The 23,135-nt window shown below is 37.4% G+C and overlaps 1 protein-coding gene across 1 annotated transcript; it reads left to right on the top strand.

Annotated features, from left to right (window-relative positions):
* Positions 1-11,374: 11,374 nt before the first annotated feature.
* On the top strand, positions 11,375-12,376 carry LOC117794017. The gene is made up of 5 exons (XM_034634479.1): positions 11,375-11,411; positions 11,498-11,688; positions 11,754-11,907; positions 12,036-12,127; positions 12,323-12,376. The coding sequence occupies exons 2-5, from the start codon at positions 11,575-11,577 to the stop codon at positions 12,374-12,376; spliced, it is 414 nt and encodes a 137-aa protein (XP_034490370.1). The 5' UTR covers positions 11,375-11,411; positions 11,498-11,574.
* Positions 12,377-23,135: the final 10,759 nt, after the last annotated feature.

Here is a 23,135-nt window from a genome sequence, read left to right as displayed (position 1 = left end):
ACTTTTTGATTAAATATCCCATACCTAAATTAGTCTGTAAGAAAATTAATTTTTTTCCCGTGAGTCACGGAAATATTATCTTGAATTTTGAAAACATTAGTACTGTTGCCGATTGCGGAACAAACATCTTGGCAATCGACGGGTGTGGTGTGGCTGTCAGTTCAACATTCTGCAAACAACTGGTGACATCAAACTGCGTACAACAGCTGGTTGCAGGAACCCTTGCGCAATGCAGCACGCGACCCGGTCACCTCGACGAATTGACTCTGGTAGACGACGATGCAGTAATCATCAACAATGCAGCTGCAAATATAACCGACAATGCTGGCTTTCAACAATTGGTTGTCGGAAGGTATCTCCTCACGTTCGATGACAAGGTCTGGATAAATGGGACGTTATTCGTCAACAACTATGGTGTCTTCAAAAGGAAACCAGTGGTACAGGCTGTTGCCCAAATCAACATAACTGAGCACCGAAAACACCTCAGCCTGCCCTATCTGCATGAACTAAGTCTGGCAAATCTTCAACACATCAGCCAGCTACGATCCAGACTCCTGTCAAGTCCGGCTATGAGCAGCAGCATCACCTTAACCCTCATCGTCATTTGTCTGGTTGCTGCCCACAAGATCTGCCAACGAAGATAGCGTCAAAAACTATCTGCCAGGCCAGCAGACCTGCAGGCAAGCATGAGTAAGCCCGGGGACGCGCTTAACTTAGCTGAGGGAGGAGTTAACGCCAGCTAAGTAGGTTCAATTCGGCAACCGGATGCCGTCAAGACATTGTTGCGACACTCTGCCGCAGAAACGCTGATCTTGCATTGCCAACTCCGCATTGCCGGCCGGTCAACAGCCAGCTGAGTGGAGTAATATGATCCCTTCGGCATGCACGCCAAGTGGCCGCTAAAGAACGGCACGAGGCGCATAGTCAGCAATCTGTCGACGTCACTGCAGCGCAGTCTAGGTTTTATGAGAACTTAAAAATATTTTGTAAATCAGTTTAATAAGAACCCTTGAATTATACAGTTGAATAGAAATAAAGATTCTATTTTATAAAGTAAAGCAACTACAAGATTCTAATTTATCTTAATTTATACACCAATATACTTACACATAAATATAAGACATAGATGTCAGCATTGCATGTTTCGGGTTAGCTGAACCCAACATGAATATATAAGATGCATTCTAAATAAAGTAACCCTGCGGAGCAGACGCTCCAAATGAAATTGATAAAGTTTAATAAATATTACACTATAAAACAGGAAATTGGTGAGGCGCCAATCCCTTCGTGTGCAGGGGAAATGTGCATGTGGACATTTTTTCAACCGACAAAAATTTTTTTCTGACTTGCATTGATAAGTTCTCGAAATTCGCTGTAGTTCAGCCAATCCCATCTAGGACAATAGAGGATCTGAAGGTTCCGCTGTTACAGCTCATGAATTTCTTCCCGGGGGTTAGGACAATCTACTGCGACAATGAGCCAGCTTTAAGCTCCCAAGCTATCATCTCACTGCTGATGAACAATTATGGAGTCAGCATTGCAAACGCGCCGCCCCTGCATAGCGTTTCTAACGGGCAGGTCGAGCGATTCCATAGTACCCTGTTAGAAATCACCAGATGTCTGAAGATCGATAAGAACATTAGTGATACCGTAGAAATAATTTTGTTGTCCACGGTGGAATACAATAAGACAATCCACTCAGTCACTGATAAACGACCAGTTGTTGTCCGTTCCCTCCCACACGAATCACAAATGAATATTCAGAACAAGCTCAAAAAGGCACAAGACACACTAAGAGCTAGGGAAAATGACTCTCGACAGAATGGGGTCTTTGAAATTGGGGAAAAGGTGTTGGTGAAGTCTAATCGCAGGCTTGGAAACAAACTCACACCTTTGTGTGAAGAGCGATCCGTGGAAGCTGACCTGGGAACCACAGTTCTCATTAAGGGAATGGTGGTCCACAAGGACAACTTGAGGTAGAGCATCCAGTTTTTCCTTTTTATCATTAACATTTTTTTACCTTATCGTGCCATTAGGAATTTTTCTCTTATGTTAAGCTTATAGGATATACGATTTTACGCCACTTGGCACCTCATTTTAGATAAGTTTTGGTGATGGGACATGACTAGAAGTTTAAGATTTATGCCACTTGGCGCCTTACTACAAAATGCTAAAAAAAAATAAAAAAAAGAGTAATTTCCACGTCACTGGTTTGGGTTTCTCACACTATTCCTTCTCACGACGTCCTCGGCATGCATTACCGACTACTCGCATGCCAAATACATTCCAACCGTCGATTGTCAAGTCCTTGTGTGGGACGAATTTGCTTTTGTTAGACACTCAGCGAACATATTCGAATATGAGCGCATGGTAGACGAGACGGCAAAACTATGTGAGATGATCTCGCATATGAGGAATCATCTGAATGTGGATGCAGAGCATCTCTAGGATATGCTGGAAGCCCAAGGCACACACCACAGAATCTCTAGGAGTCTGGATTTTCTGGGTTTAGTCTTAAAAGTGGTGGCAGGCACTCCAGATGCCAGCGACTTAGAAAGAATAAGAATTAATGAAGCTCAGTTAATAAATTCAAAGGTAGAGGAAGGTAGAGATAAACACTAGGGTACAGGATCAGATCAATCAACTTACCTACACGGTAAACCAAATTTTGAAGGCCACAAAGGATAGGCAAATCGATTCTGGCGATTTATACGAAACACTTTTGGCCAAGAGCAGAATGTTACTGATGGAATTGCAAAACATTATGCTCGCATACATACATATACCCCCATTGCCGACATAATGTCCGTTGCGTCCTTAAAAGTGCTACAATCCACAAACATAATATATTTCATAATATCATTTCCAAAAATTAAGTCCACCTGTTGGAAAATTACGCTCATCCCGGTCTCGCACAAGAGTCACATACTGCGAATGGATGACAACATCGTCGCCGAGTGCCAAGACTAAATTTATGCGCTGAAAAATTGCACAGCCGCAGCGAGAACAACAACTTCTGTCAATTATCAACAGCCAGCTCGTGCGCCAAAGAACTACATGCCGGTGGAGTGGCTCACCTCCCTCTTCCTCACCTCTCCCTTACCTTCATCGACTGAACAAAGTAACCTAGAGACAATACAGGAAGTCTGAGTCGATATAGGCAACACAACCATAATATTGCTTCTTTCGGGTGTGGCATGGTTATCTGTATCGGTTTCACCTATTGGCGAATCACCAGGAAGAGGATCGCAGCTAGGAGAATGAACGAGGTAATCGCTGAAATAGGATCGGCCGAGGGCAGCCTTAACTTGATGGGGGAGTGGGGAGGAGTAACAGTGCGGCCGGGTCCTCGACTCCAACACAGACGCTGACTCAGCTCTGGGTCGGATGTCGTTGCTTTAACATAACGTTGCCGCCGGCCGTATGTCGTTACATAGCAGGCAATACACGAGATGCAAGCTAAGCGTTTCTGTGGCCGCTATGATTTCACTTTTTATATTTTTTAGCTTTTAAGAGAAAAATAATGTCTTAGCTTTTAGTTCTGATTTGATTTACGCTGCGACAAGTCGTCCAGTAAATTTCAGACTCCCGCACGCTCTAAAACGTAGACGTGCTTCATTTAATTATAATTAATAAACGGATTAATTTTAAATATAACACATTATCTTTTTAATTTATACATATCTTATTGAATCACAATTGTTTAAAGGCACGATCTCTGCTGCTGATGAGTTGAAGACGCTGTTATAATGCTGCATCAGTTGCATTAGCAACTTCAACGAGGGGTGCTTGAAGAGTTTGATGTATGAGTGTGAAAAGTCGACGAAGCCATATGCCAAATAATTTGATGCCAAGTAATGCTGACTTTGAGACGATACTAACCAATGTATCCAGCTGATGCTGGGATCCAAGCAGATCTGCCGCTCCTGCAAGAGAGTCGGACTTAGAATATTCTCCGGGTTACTTGGCCAGTCGGTATAGATTCTAAAGAGTATTTAATAATTAGCTAATTAGCTTAAAAAAAATACAACACAATCCCTGCACTAACATACCTTAATAACCTCTGAGACCACTTTTATGTTTTTACAAAAAAAATTGGCACTGAGACGTCTTTACTGGTCGATAAGCCTTGATCTTTTGACCGCCGAAACTCGCTTCGTTGCTATGCAAAGCTATGCTAAACCGCGCTTATCTTTATCTATAGTAATACCCTTCCCTTTGCATAGCTGTAAACAAATGCCATCTATGCTTCCTACTTGTTCGCTGCACTTGCAATTGCTTTCTTTGTGTCTGTGAGAAAATGCACTCCAGGGAGTTTTGAAGATAAATGCATGCGAAATCATTAGGGGAGCTCCTGATAAAATACAATAATTGTTTATCTAGCTTAAATTGAAATTTTATATTACATACAATAAAAATGATTATGAAATTTTACATTTCTGTGCAAAAATAGTTATGCAGCAGGAATTGTACATTACAACCACAGACGTTTCTAGAGCCTTTGGCTTGGAGAAAAAGACTGAAAAAAAAAACAATTACTGCCGAATGTCTTTGGCGTGGTACGTTCGCTGAAGCCGCCCTAGATCTTCCAAAACGTAACAGCTGCCACCCACCTTTTCACGCGCTCGAGCTTTAAGCCATGCCGGATTAAGTTTGGCATTAATGTTCTTGGCAAAATTGCTCTTGTCATTTAAAGGAAATCTCACGCGTACGTAAATTGTACTGACTTGCTTGCTGATCATATGCTTTGGATATATTTTTCCTTAATTCACGACGAATAAGGTTGAGCTGATCATCACTTCCAAGAACATTTTGCGGTTCATCCAACACACCCAAATTTCTTAGAAGCTGATAGCTCGACCCATGAGTTGCCATATCAAATCCATGCAAAGCATGATAGGGAGAACAATTAATGCTTTGATGAAATGAGTTTCTAAGCGCACAACTTATCGCGTGGATATGCTGATCCCATTCACGATGGTCATCTTTTAAATGAGCACGAATTGCGGCAATGATTGACCGATTGACTCTCTCTGATGCGTTTGACTGAGGCGATTACAATGCGGTATAAATATGCTTTACGCCAAGCGATGCTAACCAAGCATTAAAGTCTCCTGCCCCAAATTGAGAGCCATTATTTGCGTACTCCATATACAAAAAAGATATTATTTTGAAGATATTCTTTTATCACGTCAGACGAAAATTTTTTTAAAGGACATAGTCAATGAAATTTAGAAAGATGATCAAGTACAATCAAAAGACCAATGTGGCCACTTTTGCTTCTTGGATATGGTCCAAGAATATCAACGTAGAGACGCTGAAACGGGCGTTTGGAAACTGCTTGCTTACCCATTGGTGGCTTTAGCGTGATATTAGGCGCTTTTGTCTCTTTGCACACATCACAATTGCGCACATAGTCACGCACTTGGGTTACCATACCTGGCCAATAAAAATGCCGTCGAATGACTTCTTAAGTCTTGGCCATTCCACAATAAGCAGAAATCACAGCGTCATGAGCTCGCTTCACCACCTCAACAGTCAAATCCTGTGGGATCCACAACTTCCAGCTATTCTGATTACTAAATTCTGAGCCATCGTCATGCTCAGTTTTAATGTAAACAAAATGATCTACGATCTTGAGATCAGGGTACCTTCCTTCGTCCTGTCGTATTCTGTCTCTGAGTTTTCGACAGTCTTCAGCGTTCAACATTCAGAATTCAAATCTACCTCGGGCTCAATTTGTTTCAGGACTGCAACTTCTACTGAAATTATTCGCGATAGCGCATTTGGTACAATGTTCTCACGACCTCGCCTATGACTCGCTGTGAACCTATACCCTTGCAAGCGCATTGCCCACTTTGCAAGTCTTCCCTTAAGATTGGGTTGTCTCATCAGCCAAACCAAACTTGCGTGATCAGTGATGATCCCGAACTCTTGCAGCTCCAAATAACATCTGAATCTTTCGATCGCTTCAACAGCAGACAAGCACTCCCGTTCAGTAACGCTGTAGTTACGTTGAGTAGTGCTCAGTTTCCCTGACTTAAATGCCAATGGACGTTCATGGCCATCTTCAGATAACTAAAATAAAACAGCACCGATGCCAAATTCACTCGCATCACAATGTAAGTAAAACTTCTTATCAAAAACGGGAAAGACGGGCGCCGAAATTAATAAATCAAACGCTTGTTGCGCGGCTTCAGTCCAAATAAAAATTTTCTTTGCAGATAGTAATTCTCTTATCGGAAAAGTCGCATCAGGAAATTGTTCGATAAAAACGTCGGTACCAGCCAACCAAACCAAGAAATCTTCTGACTTGTTTTATTGATTTCGGAACCGGCCACTTTCAAAATTGACTACCTTCTGTGGATCTGTCTTAATCCCGCCTTGTGCGATGACGTATCCAAGATACTGAACTTCAGTAACGCAGAACTTTCCTTTTCTAACTTTCAATGTTAAATTGGCCCTACGAAACTGTTCTGATAAACGAACAAGTACTGACAAATGGGATTCAAAATCTTCCGACACAGCGCATAAATCATCAAGATACACAAAGACGCAAAACGTTAGCTCGGCTGGAATTAACTAATCCATTAAGCGACACATAGTCTGCGGAGCGTTACACAGGCCAAATGGCACTACAGTGAACTGGTAGAGTGGACGACCAGGTACTGTGAATGCTGTAATGTCTTTCAAGTCCATCTTGTTGATTATACTCGCTTTCGGTAGCCTAGCAAAAATACCATCAATACTGGGGAGAGGATACGCGTCCTTTTTGGAACACTCTCTAATTTTCCTGGCATCAAGGCACAAGCTCACCTTTCCGGGTTTCACAACGCGACGCATGGCCGAGCACCACGCACTGCTTGAACGCTTTATAACCCCCAAATCAAGCATTCTATTTATTTCCTTAAAGAGGAGTCATTCGACTGCCAGCGAAACAGGATAAAAACGTTGTTTGACTGGGACAGCCATGGCTATGTCGATGTCATGTTTTAATAGAGGGGTCCTACCAAGTCCTTGGTGTTCAAAACTAGGGAACTTATTACTGCCTCCAGGCGTCGGTTTTGCTCTGCTGTCAAAGGATATTTCCCTTCAGAACTAGTACTTGGATTGTCGTCAGAAGCAGATTAATCTATGGTGACCCAAGACATCACACCAGGCGCTAACTCAAAAGTTCTCCAAAAATCAATACCAAGTATGACGTTTTTGACAATCGATGGTATAATATAAAAGTTAATGGGCTTTAAATGATTTTTGTACGAGACATTTGTACAAATCGAACCGATTACACTGTGACTCTTGCCATCAGCTGTTTTGACACTCGATACGATTTTGCGAAAAGCAGGGTAAATTTTCCAATCTGTTTTTGAAAGTTCTGAACCGATGCAACTTATATTTGCTCCGGTATCAAGCAAACCTAATTCAGAAAAAACCAAAAAAAGAAATTGGAGCATATAAGCGACCATCTGTCTCGTTATTCGCAATCGTTGATATTAATAAATTCCGGCTAGAAAGAGCCTTGCGCGAAAAATTGCGCATGCGCACAGCTGCTCGCTTAGGCGTAAGCCTACAGCTTGCTATGGCGTCATCAAAGATTCTAGCTCTAACTTCCATGTAGTTCGCAAAACTTTCATGATAAGGACGAATTGGATACAATTTGGGATTATCTGGAGATGAACCAAATTCGACTTCAGTATTTGTAGCTTCAAGGCACAACTCATTATCATGCTATGTACTTGAGCTGGCAAACCTACAAATGAAAACTCCTCACAACTTATTATATTTTCTTTGGGGCCATCCGACTGTTGTTGGTGGATGGTCCCTTCCGATAGTTTTCCGATTGTTTCATGCAAACTTCGCACTGCGGCTTATTAACGCCCTTGGCTCCACAACCATAACAAAAAATGTTTCGATCATGTAAGCACATATCCCATGCATGCCCTTCTTGATCACAGTTCCAGCATGTGAACTTCTTACCATTATGCTGCACAGCACTGACATCTAGCTCGCTAGTTGCCGACTCAATATCACAAGCGACAGCAGGAGTATCTACCGCTGATACAACCCGTTTAAATGGCTTTGGAACCGCACTCCGTCTCGTCTTCTCCCAAAAAATTTTCACTCAACCAGTTGACGCAAATGGGCAACTGTGTGAACAGTCTCGTATAACAGAGCATGTCTCACCTCTGAAACAAGATTCCTCTTCAGCTGCTGTATTAACCTATGCTCATCCATAGGTACTGACAAACGAGAAACTAAGGTAATTATATTCTCGTAGAAAGCATCAAACAATTCGCCATTTCGTTGCTTTCTAGCACGGATATCTTCAAGAATGCTGTCACCATCCATATTATCATGATATTGGCTTTTAAGCTCTTCACAAAACTCCTCCCACTCAACGACAGGATTTTCCTTTCTAAATCTCCAGTACTATTCACGAACCTTACCAACAAGAATGACATGCAAGTTCTTACATAGAAGTGAAAAGTCATTCTGAAGACTGTCAGCTGACAGAGAACGCACTCCATACAATAATTCTTGCACAGTGGGCTCCTTAGCCGAACAATCAAGCTTTACATTCCAACTTTGAATGATCTGGGTCGCTTTATCTGTCCTAGCAGTCTGATTTTTATGATTAGTTGACGCCTGCGAAGCTCTCTGTGTTCCAAAACTTTGCGTCTGCCTATTTACGGACATTGCGGAAAAGTTATCATCAATAAGTTGGCTCATTCTTGCAAAAATCATGTCATAATCGACTTGATTCTGCCCTGAGTTTCTACGAGAACCTGACGAAAAATTTTCTTGAGCCTTATAACCTCGTGGTGCTCTCTGATTTTGAGACTTGCCTCCTCGCCCTTTTCGTGACTGATTCACGGCACTGTTAGCAGCACCCGCCTGATAATCGAGGCTTGCACCATCTTCATCATCTTGAGCATCCCTTTCTTAGGACGTGTCCGGACGTGGCTTGCTTCCATACCGGGTATTATGTCCGTGTACCTTCGGAACTGTTCCCGTAGCAACTTTGTTTGCAGGTGGCTGTCCGACCAGTAGCTTAACATATATAACATTCATTCTTTGAGCGAAGATATTGCATAATACATGCAGAATGAAAAGTGTGAACGCATTTAGTTATAACCGTTCCCTGCGATTCTTGCATTGGCTCTTTACAAATCGGACACTTGTTATTAGGCTTAATCTGAGATTCTCCCGCAGCGGAAGTATTAACGTTCTCATTACTACGCATGGTAAACATTTTGAAATTTAGATGAATATATATATTCCACCAAATAAAATTAATTTAAATTTTAGATATTATCATAAATAAATTATTTCCTACCCTGTAAGTCAAGGCAAATAGAGAACAATAAATATGTAAATAATACTATGCAAAAGGGAGTACTAAGTCCTTAATACAAAACTTGCGTATTGCATCTTCTTATCCTCAGAAATTCGAAATATTATGCCAACTTATCACCAGTGAAAAATTAACCCTTACATAGTCGATAAATTGATCTTATATCAAAATATACGCATTTCCAGGCTTGGTGTCAAAATCTCCATGAGTAAGTCATAGCACTTTCTTTCAAAGATAGACTGAAAATTTAAAGGGAATCGTTATCGGTCAAAATCCAGCTGTATACAAACTAGAAGCCGTTGAAACTCGTGCTGAGGTTACTCAAAAAATATGCATCTATATGATAATATTCCGTCAGACAAGGCCAATTGAACTAGTTCGCGCTTATTTCAAGCGATAACAATACAAACGATATAAAAAACAATTTTTACAAATGTTTCAAGCAAGACTTTGTTGCTATAAAATCGATCTATTGGATGACATTTGAACTCTTTAGCTAAAGTCATGTTCCTAATAGCCGATAATACGTAACAGACACACCATTCGATTTGTAGTTGGAATCTACTTTATATTATAGAGAGAGAAAATCTATCAAAATCTATATAAGAACGATCATAGTGGTCGATATGCTTGGAAAAATCAAACTTCGCAATTCCAACTACGCACTCGATGCAAATAAAGTTCTCAATGAAATTTTGTTGTAGAAGAAAATTCGAACTACTTGAAATTGTTGATCCGAAAATATAAAAATATTTATAGCTGCAGTTGATAGTTTTTGAGAGGTCTCAAAAGTCAAAATTCCGACAAGCTAAAATATCCGGGTGGACTCGCTGGCAGCAGCTAGCAAACAGCCTTTGGGGTTCTTTGGACTCAGCGCCGCGACACCTACTGCATTTAATTTTAAACGAGTCCTAAATGCCTTTTGTAAAAAATCAAACCAAACACCTGAATCTAGCATAAGAGGATAGCTAAAGAGAAAGAGGAAGCATTAATTACATATTTTTATGCTACGATGATGGACTTGTAGCAGCGCTTCTATAGCCTTCCAACCTTTGATTTTCTGTTAGCGCAACAAAACATAATTAAGAAACCTCCTAAGTCAGTTACAGCTCTATTTGCCCTACCCTTACCTTCTAGGAAAAATTAAAATATTTAGAAACTCATTTTCAAATTCAGACAGTGCATAATTTAATCATATAAACAACAGTTTTCAAATTCATAGTAAATCAAGTAATAGTATAGTATAGTAAGTATTGCTAAAGTAAAAGTGAAAAGTGATGAAATTAACAACATATATACTGACGAGTGTTTAAATTCCCTGCAGTAATGGAGGTGGCGATTGGCCATGCTTGAACTACCTACCCCACTACTTCCCACATGGGTACTTACTTTACTGACCTATGGTAAGCAGAACGCCGAACCACCGAGTGCATGGTGCCTTTACTGACCCTATGGTAAGCGAACGCCGAACCACCGAGTGCATGGGTACTTACTTTACTGACCCTATGGTAAGCGAACGCCGAACCACCGAGTGCATGGGTACTTACTTTACTGACCCTATGGTAAGCGAACGCCGAACCACCGAGTAAAAAATATGTGCGCTCGAAAGCGAAAACGAAACGTAACGGATTAGCATCACATTTGTTTTTGTTAATTTGCGAATAAGACATAGATGACCGAAAAAAACATAACTTCGATTATGCTTTCTGTCGCTGTTTGTTTATGAATTTACAAAAACAATTGTGATGCTAATTCGTTTGTTTTCGTTTTGCTTTCTGCTCTTTTGCAATGATCGAACGCTGTTGCGTTTGCCGGTTGACCAATTTTGTGAGAGCATTGAAGTTGTTGGAGTGCAGCAGAAGTGTTGGAGTGCAGCAAATACGAATAAAGTGTAAATTTAATTAAAAAAAATAAAACAAAAGTGACTTATATAAATTAACAACAAAGGTAAGTGTGCTACGATAAATTATATAAATTAATCAAAACTAAAAAAAATATTTTTTTTTACTTTCAGCTGAAACGAAAGTTCTTGTAGACGAAATTCAATCTTTAAGAGGTATAAGTATGATTATTAATACCTTATTTAAATATGCATACATTTATATATTTACATATATTCTATATACATATATTTATATTTAGCTGATCAAAATGCGACGCAGGCTAAAATCGAGGTCCTTGTGGAAGCTGCCTCGGAGCAAACCGCCACTATCAAAGGAATGACAAAGCAGCAAGGACAAGGACAAACAGTGGCCAGAAAATTTCCGATTCAGAGTGTAAAGGATCTAAATCAGATGAGCATGGAAATTAACGACACAAACCGAGAGCTTTATGTTAGTATGGATTCAGTTAAAAGTTACAGTTTCCTGTAAGTTTAATTCTTATTTATTTTTTACAGATTGATGCAATTAAGATCCACATTATGCATGGTGGAATTATGAAAAACCTAAAAAATGTGTTGTCAAATACTGTTGTCTTGGCCTATAATGTTGATGGCGTCCAAGGCAAAGCTGCCTTGAAAAACGAAAGCAGTTTTTATGGAGTTTTGCTTGGTAGGTTTTATTAAATTCATTGTAATAGTAGTTGGGCATGTACAAATTAATTTTTTAGCATAAACTAATTTTTAATTGATTTGTCGATTCATTAAAGACTAATGGAATTTCTTTTATTTTTTTCCCAGATGCAATCAATTTGGTAGAAGGACTGGATCAGCTGAGGACAATCTACGAAAGGCCTTGCAGCTGCAAAAAAAACGCTATTTTAAGAACTCCAGTTGCAACAAAAACAAAATTGAACATGAAAACAACAACAACGTATAAATAATAACAAGAATATATATATATTAAAATAATTAGTAGTTTTATTTATTTTAGCTATTGGATATTGAAGAAAATAAATGGAATTTTAGATAATAAAAAAATTGAATTATAAATTATTTAAATTTTTACTTTTGGGGACCTATTTCAGCACCCTTGGGTACCCATAAGTACCCTTCTCATGGGTTCCCATATCACCACCTAGCATGGGTACCCTTTTCATGGGTACCCATGTAAGTACTTCAGGGGTGCCCATGTAAGCCTTTTCATGGGTACCCATGTAAAATACCCTCATGGGTACTCATTTCACTAGTTCGTGGTAAACGATGTGGTGGCGATTGACCCTTTTTGCGGACATTTCATACAAAAAACGAAATGATGAAACGCATTGCTTAGGGTTAGCAAAGTAAGTAGAGGTGGCTCCCTAGTAAGTACTTATTTCACCAGTTTCGAACTAGTGCCCATTACTGAAGGGTTATGTATTCAACATATTTATGTGGCATGCCAAAAAGTATGCAATGCAAAAAAATGTATGCATATTTAAACGTATGTATGTACGTACAAATGTAAACAAAGCATATATGCAAAACAAATATCAATTTAAAATTGTTATATTTTTTTTTGTTTTTTTTTTTTTTTTGTTACTCACTCCGCTGTTAACTCTTACGAAGATCGTTGTGCCCAATGGTGACGTAGGTAACTGCAGCTGTTTGAAAGTATAAAATCATGGCATACATACATATGTTTTTTACACTCGAACATTCGATCGCATAATAATCAGCTCCTTCACTTTTCCCTGTTAATGCAAAATTTAAACCCTAACAATATATGTGCATTATGTGTATAAATATGTACATATATCAAAAATAACTTCACTTTATGCAAGCGCCTGCGGCATTAACAGAAAGTTAACATGACATGTTAGAATATACATATGTACACACATAGCACTTAACAATTGTATGCAAATTTGAATATTATTATTTTTTTATGTTTTCCAGAGCCGTATCTACAATTTCAATATGGTGATGCCATCATATTTATATATGTTTAAGCACAATTGTCGGATTTTCGATGGTTATAAGCAAGCCGGTAACGAAGAGCGGATCAAAACAAAACTGATAGCGCCAGTGTATAAGAACGTATGTATGTGCGTTTATACAGGCCTACAAATATAACAACAATATTTCTGCCACTTCACAGCTGATTTGATGCGTCGATGTGTTTGATGCACTATATATGTATATATATTATGTATTTATACTTGTATATATATCTTATTTAATCACAATTGTTTAAGGGCACGATCTTTGCTGCTGATGAGTTGAAGACGCTGTTATAATGCTGCATCAGTTGCATTGGCAACTTCAACGTGGGGTGCATGAAGAGTTCGGTTTTTATGAGTGTGAAAAGTCAACAAAGCCAAATGCCAAATAATTTGATGTCAAGTGATGCTGACTTTGAGACGATGTAATGTATCCAGCTGATGGTGAGATCCAAGCAGATCTTCCGCTCTGCCAGTCTGGCACTTAGAATATTCTAAGGCTTACTTGGCCAGTCGGTATAAATTTTAAAGAGAATTTAATAATTAGCATAAAGAAATAGAACACAATCCCTGCACTAACATACCTTGGAATTTTAAGCCCACCGACACCCACATTAATATATATTTATATTTATATAATATATTATAAAATATATAAAAATTTGTATAACCTCTGAGGGCACTTTTATGTTTTATCCAAAAAAATTTGGCACTGAGACGTCTTTATTTCGAAACTCGCTTTGTTGCTGTGCAAAGCTATGCTAAACTGCGCTTATCTTTATCTATAGCGGTACCCTTCCCTTTGCATAGCTGTGAACAAATGCCATTTATGCTTCCCACTTGTTCGCTGCACTTGCAGTTGCTTTCTTTGTGTGTGTGAGAATATGCACTCCAGGGAGTTTTAAAGATAAATGCATACAAAAGCATTAGGGGGCTCCCGATAAAATATAATAATTGTTTATCTAGCTTAAATTGAAATTTTATATTACCTACAATAAAAATGATTATGAAATTTTACATTTCTGTGCAAAAATAATTATGCAGCAGGAATTGTACATTACAAAATTAGTTACCTCCAAATAAATGGGGAATACAATAATCACATTGGAAGGAGTCCCTTTGATGGACGGTCTTATGGGCAGTTACAATCCAAGGACGAAGAGCAGAAACATTAAGCTATTCTACTATATGATGAGTGACATTTCCGTAATTTCGTGAACATGAATGCCACTAATGCAAACATATTATACAAGTGGGTTCTTGCATAGAAAATTTTCGACTCAAGCTTTACGATCGCAGAGCAGCTGAAGCAAGCTGAGTTCCTTACAAAAATAGCAAAAGGACTTGTTGCCTTCAAGGAAATGGCATGAAACGACTTAGCCGGCTTAGCAAGCACTGGAAACGAGCTGTTCATCTGAAATCAGATAAAGATTTGAAAATTCAAATCATTTTCCAATTTGGTTGAATAAAAAGGAAAAAGATGCATATGGTCAGTATTTTGGTGAATGCTCAATTTATACAAATCAGTCTCCCAAAAATTCTTTTTGTTTACATATGTACATATGTAAATAAACACATTTTAAGACATCTAACTTAAAAAAAAACCTGTGAAAGGATTTTTTACAAATTACATAGAAACGGTCAACTCAAGCAATTGTTCACGTAAAATTGCTTATGTATTGATATATTTTATAAAAGTTACTTAAATTTAAATAAATTGCATATTATTATAGTTGTATAAGTGATCACCAACACAAAAAAAAAAAACACTTTAGAAGCGAAAAACAGCAATGGTTATCGCCAAAAGTAGAGTACGATTGTGATGCAAGCGAACGGCCATATTTTTTCCGCTCAAACCGACAAGACCATCGACAGACTGCTTTTAGATTTTTTTTTTCAATTATGAAATGAATAACTTAACCTTATTTAACCAATACTTAATTATAAAATAAAGGTAAATATCTATTATACGGTTCTCATCTCAAAAAAAAAAAAAAAACCACAAATAGGGTGATTTATGATGAATTTATCAGTAAAATTAGATTGGGGACTCACTTGGTTTATTTTAAAAATCTTTGAAATTTTCATACAAAATTAAATTTTGCATGGTTGTATTGTGCAATTTGTCACTACTTTGCCCGTTTACCAACACTACTTTTGTAAGCGAATTTGGGTAAGTACCTAATTTTGACTCGCCCGATTTCTAGCCGTTTTCCAACACTATATATAACGGAATCGTGCAGAAAGCTTTAATTTTTATAAAATGTCGTGCACAGGTTGTGATGTTACTGCGAGACAGTTTCTTAGACTCATTAAAAGTGAGTTGTTAGACTTCTTGCGGAGTTACAATGTAATACTCAGTGAAAAGTTGAAGTTTAAACATGTCACGGATAGGATCCATGAGGGGTTTATGGCCATTGGAAGGCTTTACAACCCTTCCAAAGAGGTGGTCATAGATGAATATGTCCATTTAGATGGGCTGAGTTGATAAGGTGAGAAAAAAGCGCCTCAGGCAAAAATTTTTTTTTAAAAAATCGCGCGATTTTTTTTAAAGAAATTTTTGGTTACGGCCCATATATTTCACATCCTCATGGGAAAACGATGATGACGCAGAAGCTGCAGATGGTATATTTTAAAATGAAATATGCGGTTAACTAATTAAATATTTTATTAATTTAAAGTTACGGCAACATTTAAACACCAGTTCGAAGTAGTGTTGGTAAACGGTTATAAATCGTGCGCGTCAAAATTAGTAACTTAACCTGATTTAGTTACAAAAGTAGTGTTGGTAAACGGACAAAGTAGTGACAAAATGCACAAAACAGCCATGCAAAATTTAATTTTGTATGAAAACTTCAAAGATTTTTTAAAATAAACCAAGTGAGTCCCAATCTAATTTTTTACTGATAAATTCATCATAAATCACCCCCTATTTGTGGTTTTTTTTTTTTTTTTTGAGATGAGAACCGTATAATAGATAATTACCGTAAAAACGAAACAAAAACGAACGTTTAACTCAGGGGTGCTCAAAGATGCCTTTTGGATGTGCACCAGAGAACTGCAACGGGTATGTTCGAGTATGATTGAGCACCAGAGCGACAAGTTCGATCAAATCAACTCAGAGACTCGGTCGCAACGGGTTCGATCGAGTCACGGGTCTCTTTGTTTACGATCAAGTCGCGGGTATGATTTTTTTTGCTTTCGAACAATTCGGGTCGAGTAGCGTTCGAGTCATACGATCTGATTTGATTGTGATTGCTTGTGAGCGTTCGTTTCGATCCGATCACGTTCGAGTAGCAGCGATCGTCATGGATCGTGATCGTTTGTGAGCGTTCGTTTCGATCAATCACGTTCAGTAGCAATGATCGAAATGATTTTTGAGCGTTTGTGAGCGTTCGTTTCGACCGAGTCACGAGTCATGATCGAACTTGCTGACTGATTTGATTTGATTGTGATTGTTCGAGTATGATCGAAAACGACACTGTTGATTTTGTATTTTTTTTCCTGCTTCTTCTTCTAAGTAAATATGCGCATATATGTACATACATTTATATTTATGTAATTATATTATATTTATGTAAATGCATATTTATATGAACGCAATTATTTACACACATTTTATTAAAACTATTATTTATAATTTATTTATTTATTATTTATTTAGTTTTAAATATTTTTTTATTTATTTAATGTCAACTTAGAATAGTTTATAAAATTTAAAATAAAATGATGAAAAATGTCTGTTAAAAATTTAAATTTTAAATTAAAAGTAAAATGAAAAAATTAAATTAATTAATATTATAAAAGTATAATTTATTTTAAATAATTTAAAGTTTGATAGTTTTTCCAGTCTTTAAAAAAATTAAAACAGTATTATTTTATTATGGGCATGTGTAATTGCATGTATGTATGTATACGCATATGTAATAAATTTTACAATAAACGTCTTAAGCATAAATACTATTGCATTTATATACATATTTACGCGCATAAATACATATCATTGCAAGCGCAAACGCTGCCACGTGCGCGCTCTGCCTCGCACATTTTCTGAACGAGTCAACTCGAGTATGACTCGATGATTGATCCGATCGTTTGAACAAAACGGGTATGAATCAAATCAAATCAACCAGCAAGTTCGATCATGACTCGTGACTCGATCGAAACGAACGCTCACAAACGCTCACAAACGCTCAAAAATCATTTCGATCATTGCTACTCGAACGTGATTGGATCGAAACGAACGCTCACAAACAATCAGCATGATTGCGGACGATTTGATTCGAACTGACCGTTCGAATCAAACGCTCAGTTCGAACGATCCGCTCCGATCGCTTGAGCAAAGTGAAAAAATCACAACGAGTACGAGTCAATGTTCGAGTCTGATCGAACATCTCTTACCCGTTGCAGTTCTCTGATGTGCACGCACAAATCCAAATAAAAGAAATCACACGCACACATGTAACGTTTTTTTGTTTCAATGTGTACACTGAAAAAATTAGTAACATGTTTCTTCATGTGAAAAATATGAAATTACAAATGAAAAATTGCGAATAAAATACATCGTTTTTCAGTGTACACGACGGTAAGGCAACAACCAATTACACTCGGATTGTTGTTGCTGAGCTCATCGGCATGACAGAAAATGATTACAAACTTTGTAATACAAAGAGAGCGAATGCGTAAAATTGTTTTGGTTTTGAAAGGATCAAAAGGGACGGAAAACGAAAACTCAAAAATTGTTTGTGTAATTTGTCAATGTGCACTAGGAGCCTACTAATATGTAAGCTTACACACTTCCATATGCTATATGCACAACAAAAACAAATTTGCGTCGTGTGCATAGGCACTGAGCACCCCTGGTTTAACTATTTGCTATTTCCAATTCCAGCCTATATGGACTTGTTTTTACTTTTCGAGCTCGGTTTCATTAACCATATCAGCTGTTTTGGCCAATGAAGAAATAGAAATTGCTTAAATAATATAAATTGCTAATTTAATTCTGCAAAATGCAAATTGAGCCGAAATGTGAGGCAAAAAATATTTGTTGACCTGTAAAATTTTACCTCAGCACTTTATAAAAAAAGTTTAAAGGCACGCCTAAAAGCCCTCAAACTTACCTTTTCAATTAAATATTTTCGCTTTTGTGGCTTGTAAACTGCGAGATTTAGCGTTTTCCCGCTAGAACAAACATTTCTAGATTTTCAAAGAGGAATAAATCCTCATCAGAAAATCGAAGCTTTTTTTAGCACTTTGATACAAACAAACAAACAAACACACAAACAAACTGTGCATGCAAATCTGTACTTGAACTTTGTCGCGATGTTAGTCGCAACGTCAGAGCTAGAATGTAAGCACGCTTGCCAATCCCTAAGTAAAAACACTCACGCGTTTGTTTAAGAACTGTTATCGTTTATTGATCTGTATGGGGTTTAACAGGTTATTTTATGTACTAAAGGACAGAGATCACTATTGTGTTAAAGTATTCTTTACTATTTTCTTCTCATTGAGTTAATGAGTCTTATGTGACGGAGCTATATCTTATCTATTATGTATTCAGTTTTGTTTATGTTGCCCTTGCCCATCTATTTCTGAGCGCCAGGATCGCTTCCCATGTGGTAATCGAACGCCTTGGTGACCTTTTTAAGTAGTTTGCCGCACATCTGGCAGCGCATTCCGAGAGTTGCTTAAATACCATGTTCATTTTTGAACAAACTGACTTTTCATTTCATTTTGAGAAGTCCGCTAAAAATTTCAAATTTAATTATCTTTTGAACCAGTTATCAGATTTTGATGATCCATTTTTTTGAATAAAAAGTTACCAAAAGGCACCAACAGCCCCACTAGCTGCAATCATTTAAATTTTGCCCCTCCCACCTTCACCCCCTGATGTCATGAACCAGGTGAGTTAGCAAAAGTTTTATGTCATTTGTTATTATTTGTTGAACGCCATTTTGTTGCATGCCATTTTGGTATTTAGGACTAAACCTATCGATCGGTATATAACTCGATCTAATCGGACAGTCGTGGCAAATTATCCATATTAGCTGTATATATCTCTAATCGCCTTCGCACCCTTCGTGCTGCTTTCGTCACTAGCGCGAACTGCCGTCCACAGTGATATGGCCTTCCCTAACCGGAAGAGCTCTTGTGGGTCAGAAGGGGGGCAACATAGCAATGGATACACGTAAGTATGTGTGTAACAAAACAATTTTCGGTAATTGTCTGTTTGACGCCGAAAGGCTCAAAAAAAAAAAACCTCAAGTAGAGGGCGATTTATCACGCATTTCGCACCCATCGTGCTGCTTTCATAACTAGCGTAACTAATTTCATCATGGGCCAACCAACTGAATCGAAACCAAAAATAATTTCCCTCAGACGACACGTCCACCGAAAAATTTTCCAGTGGACGCCTCGTCATGCTCTTAGCTGAGACACTCAGTTCTATGGGATGACTTCTCTATAGGTTATTTGCTTAGTGGTTCTGTTTAACCAAATCAACTGTTCATAAACAAAACAAAATGACAAAAACAAATGCAACCAAATAAAATGAAGAAAGGCGCTAAATAAAGGTAAATATCTATTATACGGTTCTCATCTCAAAAAAAAAAAAAAAAACCACAAACGGACAAAGTAGTGACAAAATGCACAAAACAGCCATGCAAAATTTAATTTTGTATGAAAACTTCAAAGATTTTTTAAAAATAAACCAAGTGAGTCCCCAATCTAATTTTTACTGATAAATGCATCATAAATCACCCCCTATTTGTGGTTTTTTTTTTTTTTGAGATGAGAACCGTATAATAGATAATTACCTAAATAAATTTTGTTTGTTATTTGACTGTAATTGCATAGTTATGCATTTTTTTCACTTTTTTTATATGGAGTTTTTTTCCGAGGACGTTTCGCTCCGAGTGTAACTAGGATTTAATTATGTAAATCGAAATTTACTTATTGAAACGACACGTAAAAATTTACGTATTATATACGAATTAAAATTCGTTAACCTGCAATATATATATACATATATATGTATACGACCGAAACATATATTTTATTTTATAAGAAATGGTGGGTTTACATAGGGGCACAATGCGACATCATATTCTGCGGCAATTTCTGACAGCCCGTGACACTAGTCAAAGTGTTCACATTGTCGTCACTTAAAATGTGCTTCACAGCGCTGTGCCAAGCCAAAATGACTGCCGTGAATGTGAACACTACTTGTCACACAGCGCCACGACTTTAGAAAGTTCACAAAAATTGAACATTGAACAAGCAAGTGCGCAATACGCAAGTTCCACAAAAAGAATAAAAACAAACAACAATTAATTTTATGCATATTTATCAAATAATGACTATATGTGAGCTTTTCACACATCTTCGCTAGCATCCCTTCCTTCTTGTGGGTTAAATTATCATTGGCAATTAAAATATATTCATCCAATATCACCAAGATCACATTAATTTTAAAATTATAAAATGTACAATAAATCCATTTCAAAACATAACAATTGCCAAAATAACATAGTTAGTCGTGCTACAGTGTCCCAAAAGAACCAACTTGGTCGATGTGCTTGGCACGGAAGAAAGCGTTTATTTGAGCTGGTTCTACCACTAAGCAAATAACCTATAGAGAAGTCATCCCATACAACTGAAAGTGTCTCAGCTAAAAGCATGACGGGGCGTCACTGGGTAATTTTTCGGTGGACGCGTCGTTTGAGGGAAATTATTTTTGGTTTCGATTCAGTTGGCTGGCCGAGCTCGTTGCTGGCACAGCAAGCGAAGCACAAAACATGCGTGCTATGAAATACCCTTTAGCTATAAAAAATAATTCTCTTTAATATTTTATAAAGAAAATTTTCGTAAATCTAATAATTTTATAAATGTAGATAATAAAAAATATGCGATGTATTGTTTTCATAATTTAAAATATTTATTTGCGCTTGAAATTTCTTCATTAAAAAAATTTTTTACAGGGTATTAAGCTTACATACAAGATTTAAAGGGAAGCAACTTATAAACAAAGAGATGTTGTCAATTCTCTCAGCAGCCCATACATATGCACACACTTATTGTAAGATGCACGCATCCATAGAGATGAGCCTGCGCGCCCGAATACATGTATGTGCAAAGAGGGCGAGAGATGAATATTCTCATTTTGTATGACTTTTCGACGCGCGCTGCTTGCGCGCTAGCTGAGCACCATGGGGAATTTGAGCAGTTTTATAAAATTAATTAATATAACTTGTAAACTGCGCAAGATATTCTGATATTGTTTTTTAGTATTATTATTATTTGTTGTTGGAAACGCCACTGTTCCATATTACTGCCATTAAGCAAAAAAAAAAAAGTGATTTTAAGCTTTATTTTATTAAATATAATATATTTGAATAATAAATAATAACAGTTAAATAATTTAAAATTTATTTAATTTTTAGTTTTCACACAGCTTGGGTGAAATATAAAAAATTATTAAACTTTTGCTCTTGGATCAGAATAGAAGAGGAACCATATCACCACATCAGCCACAAACATAAATGCAGAAAATCTGAACATAATTTTATTTTATAATATGATGTTTTTCATTCAAATTATATGTGGTGATATGGGATGACTTCTCCATAGGTTATTTGCTTAGTGGTTCTACTAAAACAGCTGTCAAACTATTTTCTGTCAAATTCGTGCCAGCCTCTGGCACAAAAAATATGAGGCACGGAATGACACCGGTGTTCACATTGACAGTGACACATTTTTTGTGCCACTTGAATTTTATGTCACATCATATGTGTTCACAGTTCTCCGTGCCAAACTCCATATAAAAAAAACAGTGGCGGAACGCAAGATAAATTATCTCGCTTCAGTTCCGCTGGTGCGGTACTCACAAAAGGCATGAAAAAAGAGTTGCCAGATAAGGTGCGGCGCTTGTCAGCACTATAGGCAACAGCTGATATTTTTTCAGTCGACTTACCATTTATATGTCTTGTTCAATATAAGGACAGCCATTAGAGAAATGTCAGCTGTTTTTTGTGCACACAAGAGATAATACATTGAATAAATTAATGACAAAATTTAAAAAGAAAAGAAGACGCTTGGACTTCTTTAAATCAGACGATAAGATAATGTGAATAAAAGAAGTAGAGAAGTATACCATCCTATATCACTTGGACGAAAAAAGCATTTCGATGCAATTTTTATAGATTAACCCAATATGCGCGTAGCCTGCGTTCCTCCTTCTCTTTTTCTTTCAGCTTAGGGCAATATGCCAACAATCCTTTCACCATATCTTAAAAACTATTCTTTTTATTTATTTTTCAAGTTTGGTGCACTTAAATATGTAAGCAAACCACAGCTGATGCCGCAATATGACCACTCAACATTTGCTTACTTTTTGGTGTTGCGTTGGTCACACTAATTTGCGACTTTTTTTTCGCTCCTCAAAAGTTTTAGTGAGTACCTAGGTTTAGTAAAGATGACATTTAATCCTATCAAGGAGCTATGTGTATAGTATATTAATTTTATTGTTTATAAAAAGTTAAAATGTGAAGAAAATTAAATTTATTTTGGCCAACCGTAAAATGACAAAATAAGTTCATAAATGACATTTCAGTGACCCGCTCATTTAAATTTGTTTAGAACGAATGGACCAAACTCTACCCAGTATTGGTTTGGTGAATAAGTTTCCCACACACGACTAGCTCGACTCGTTTTTGTTCACAGACGTCGAGCGGCTCGTTGTGCAAAAGAGCTATTTATTGTGTTTACAATATAGATTTTATTTAATTCGCTTACGATTAAATTTAAATATTTTTGTTTGTATTATATTTCCTGCTATCTGAAAATTTAACATATCTCAAGACATCGAGCCGCTCGCCAACTTGCCTGTACACCATAAGAATTTCAACGAGCCGAGCATACC

This window comes from Drosophila innubila, chromosome X (assembly GCF_004354385.1).
Source record: "Drosophila innubila isolate TH190305 chromosome X, UK_Dinn_1.0, whole genome shotgun sequence".
NCBI lineage: Eukaryota > Metazoa > Arthropoda > Insecta > Diptera > Drosophilidae > Drosophila > Drosophila innubila.
The sequence above is the reverse complement of the archived record's forward strand: the minus strand, read 5'-3'. Positions and strand labels throughout refer to the sequence as shown.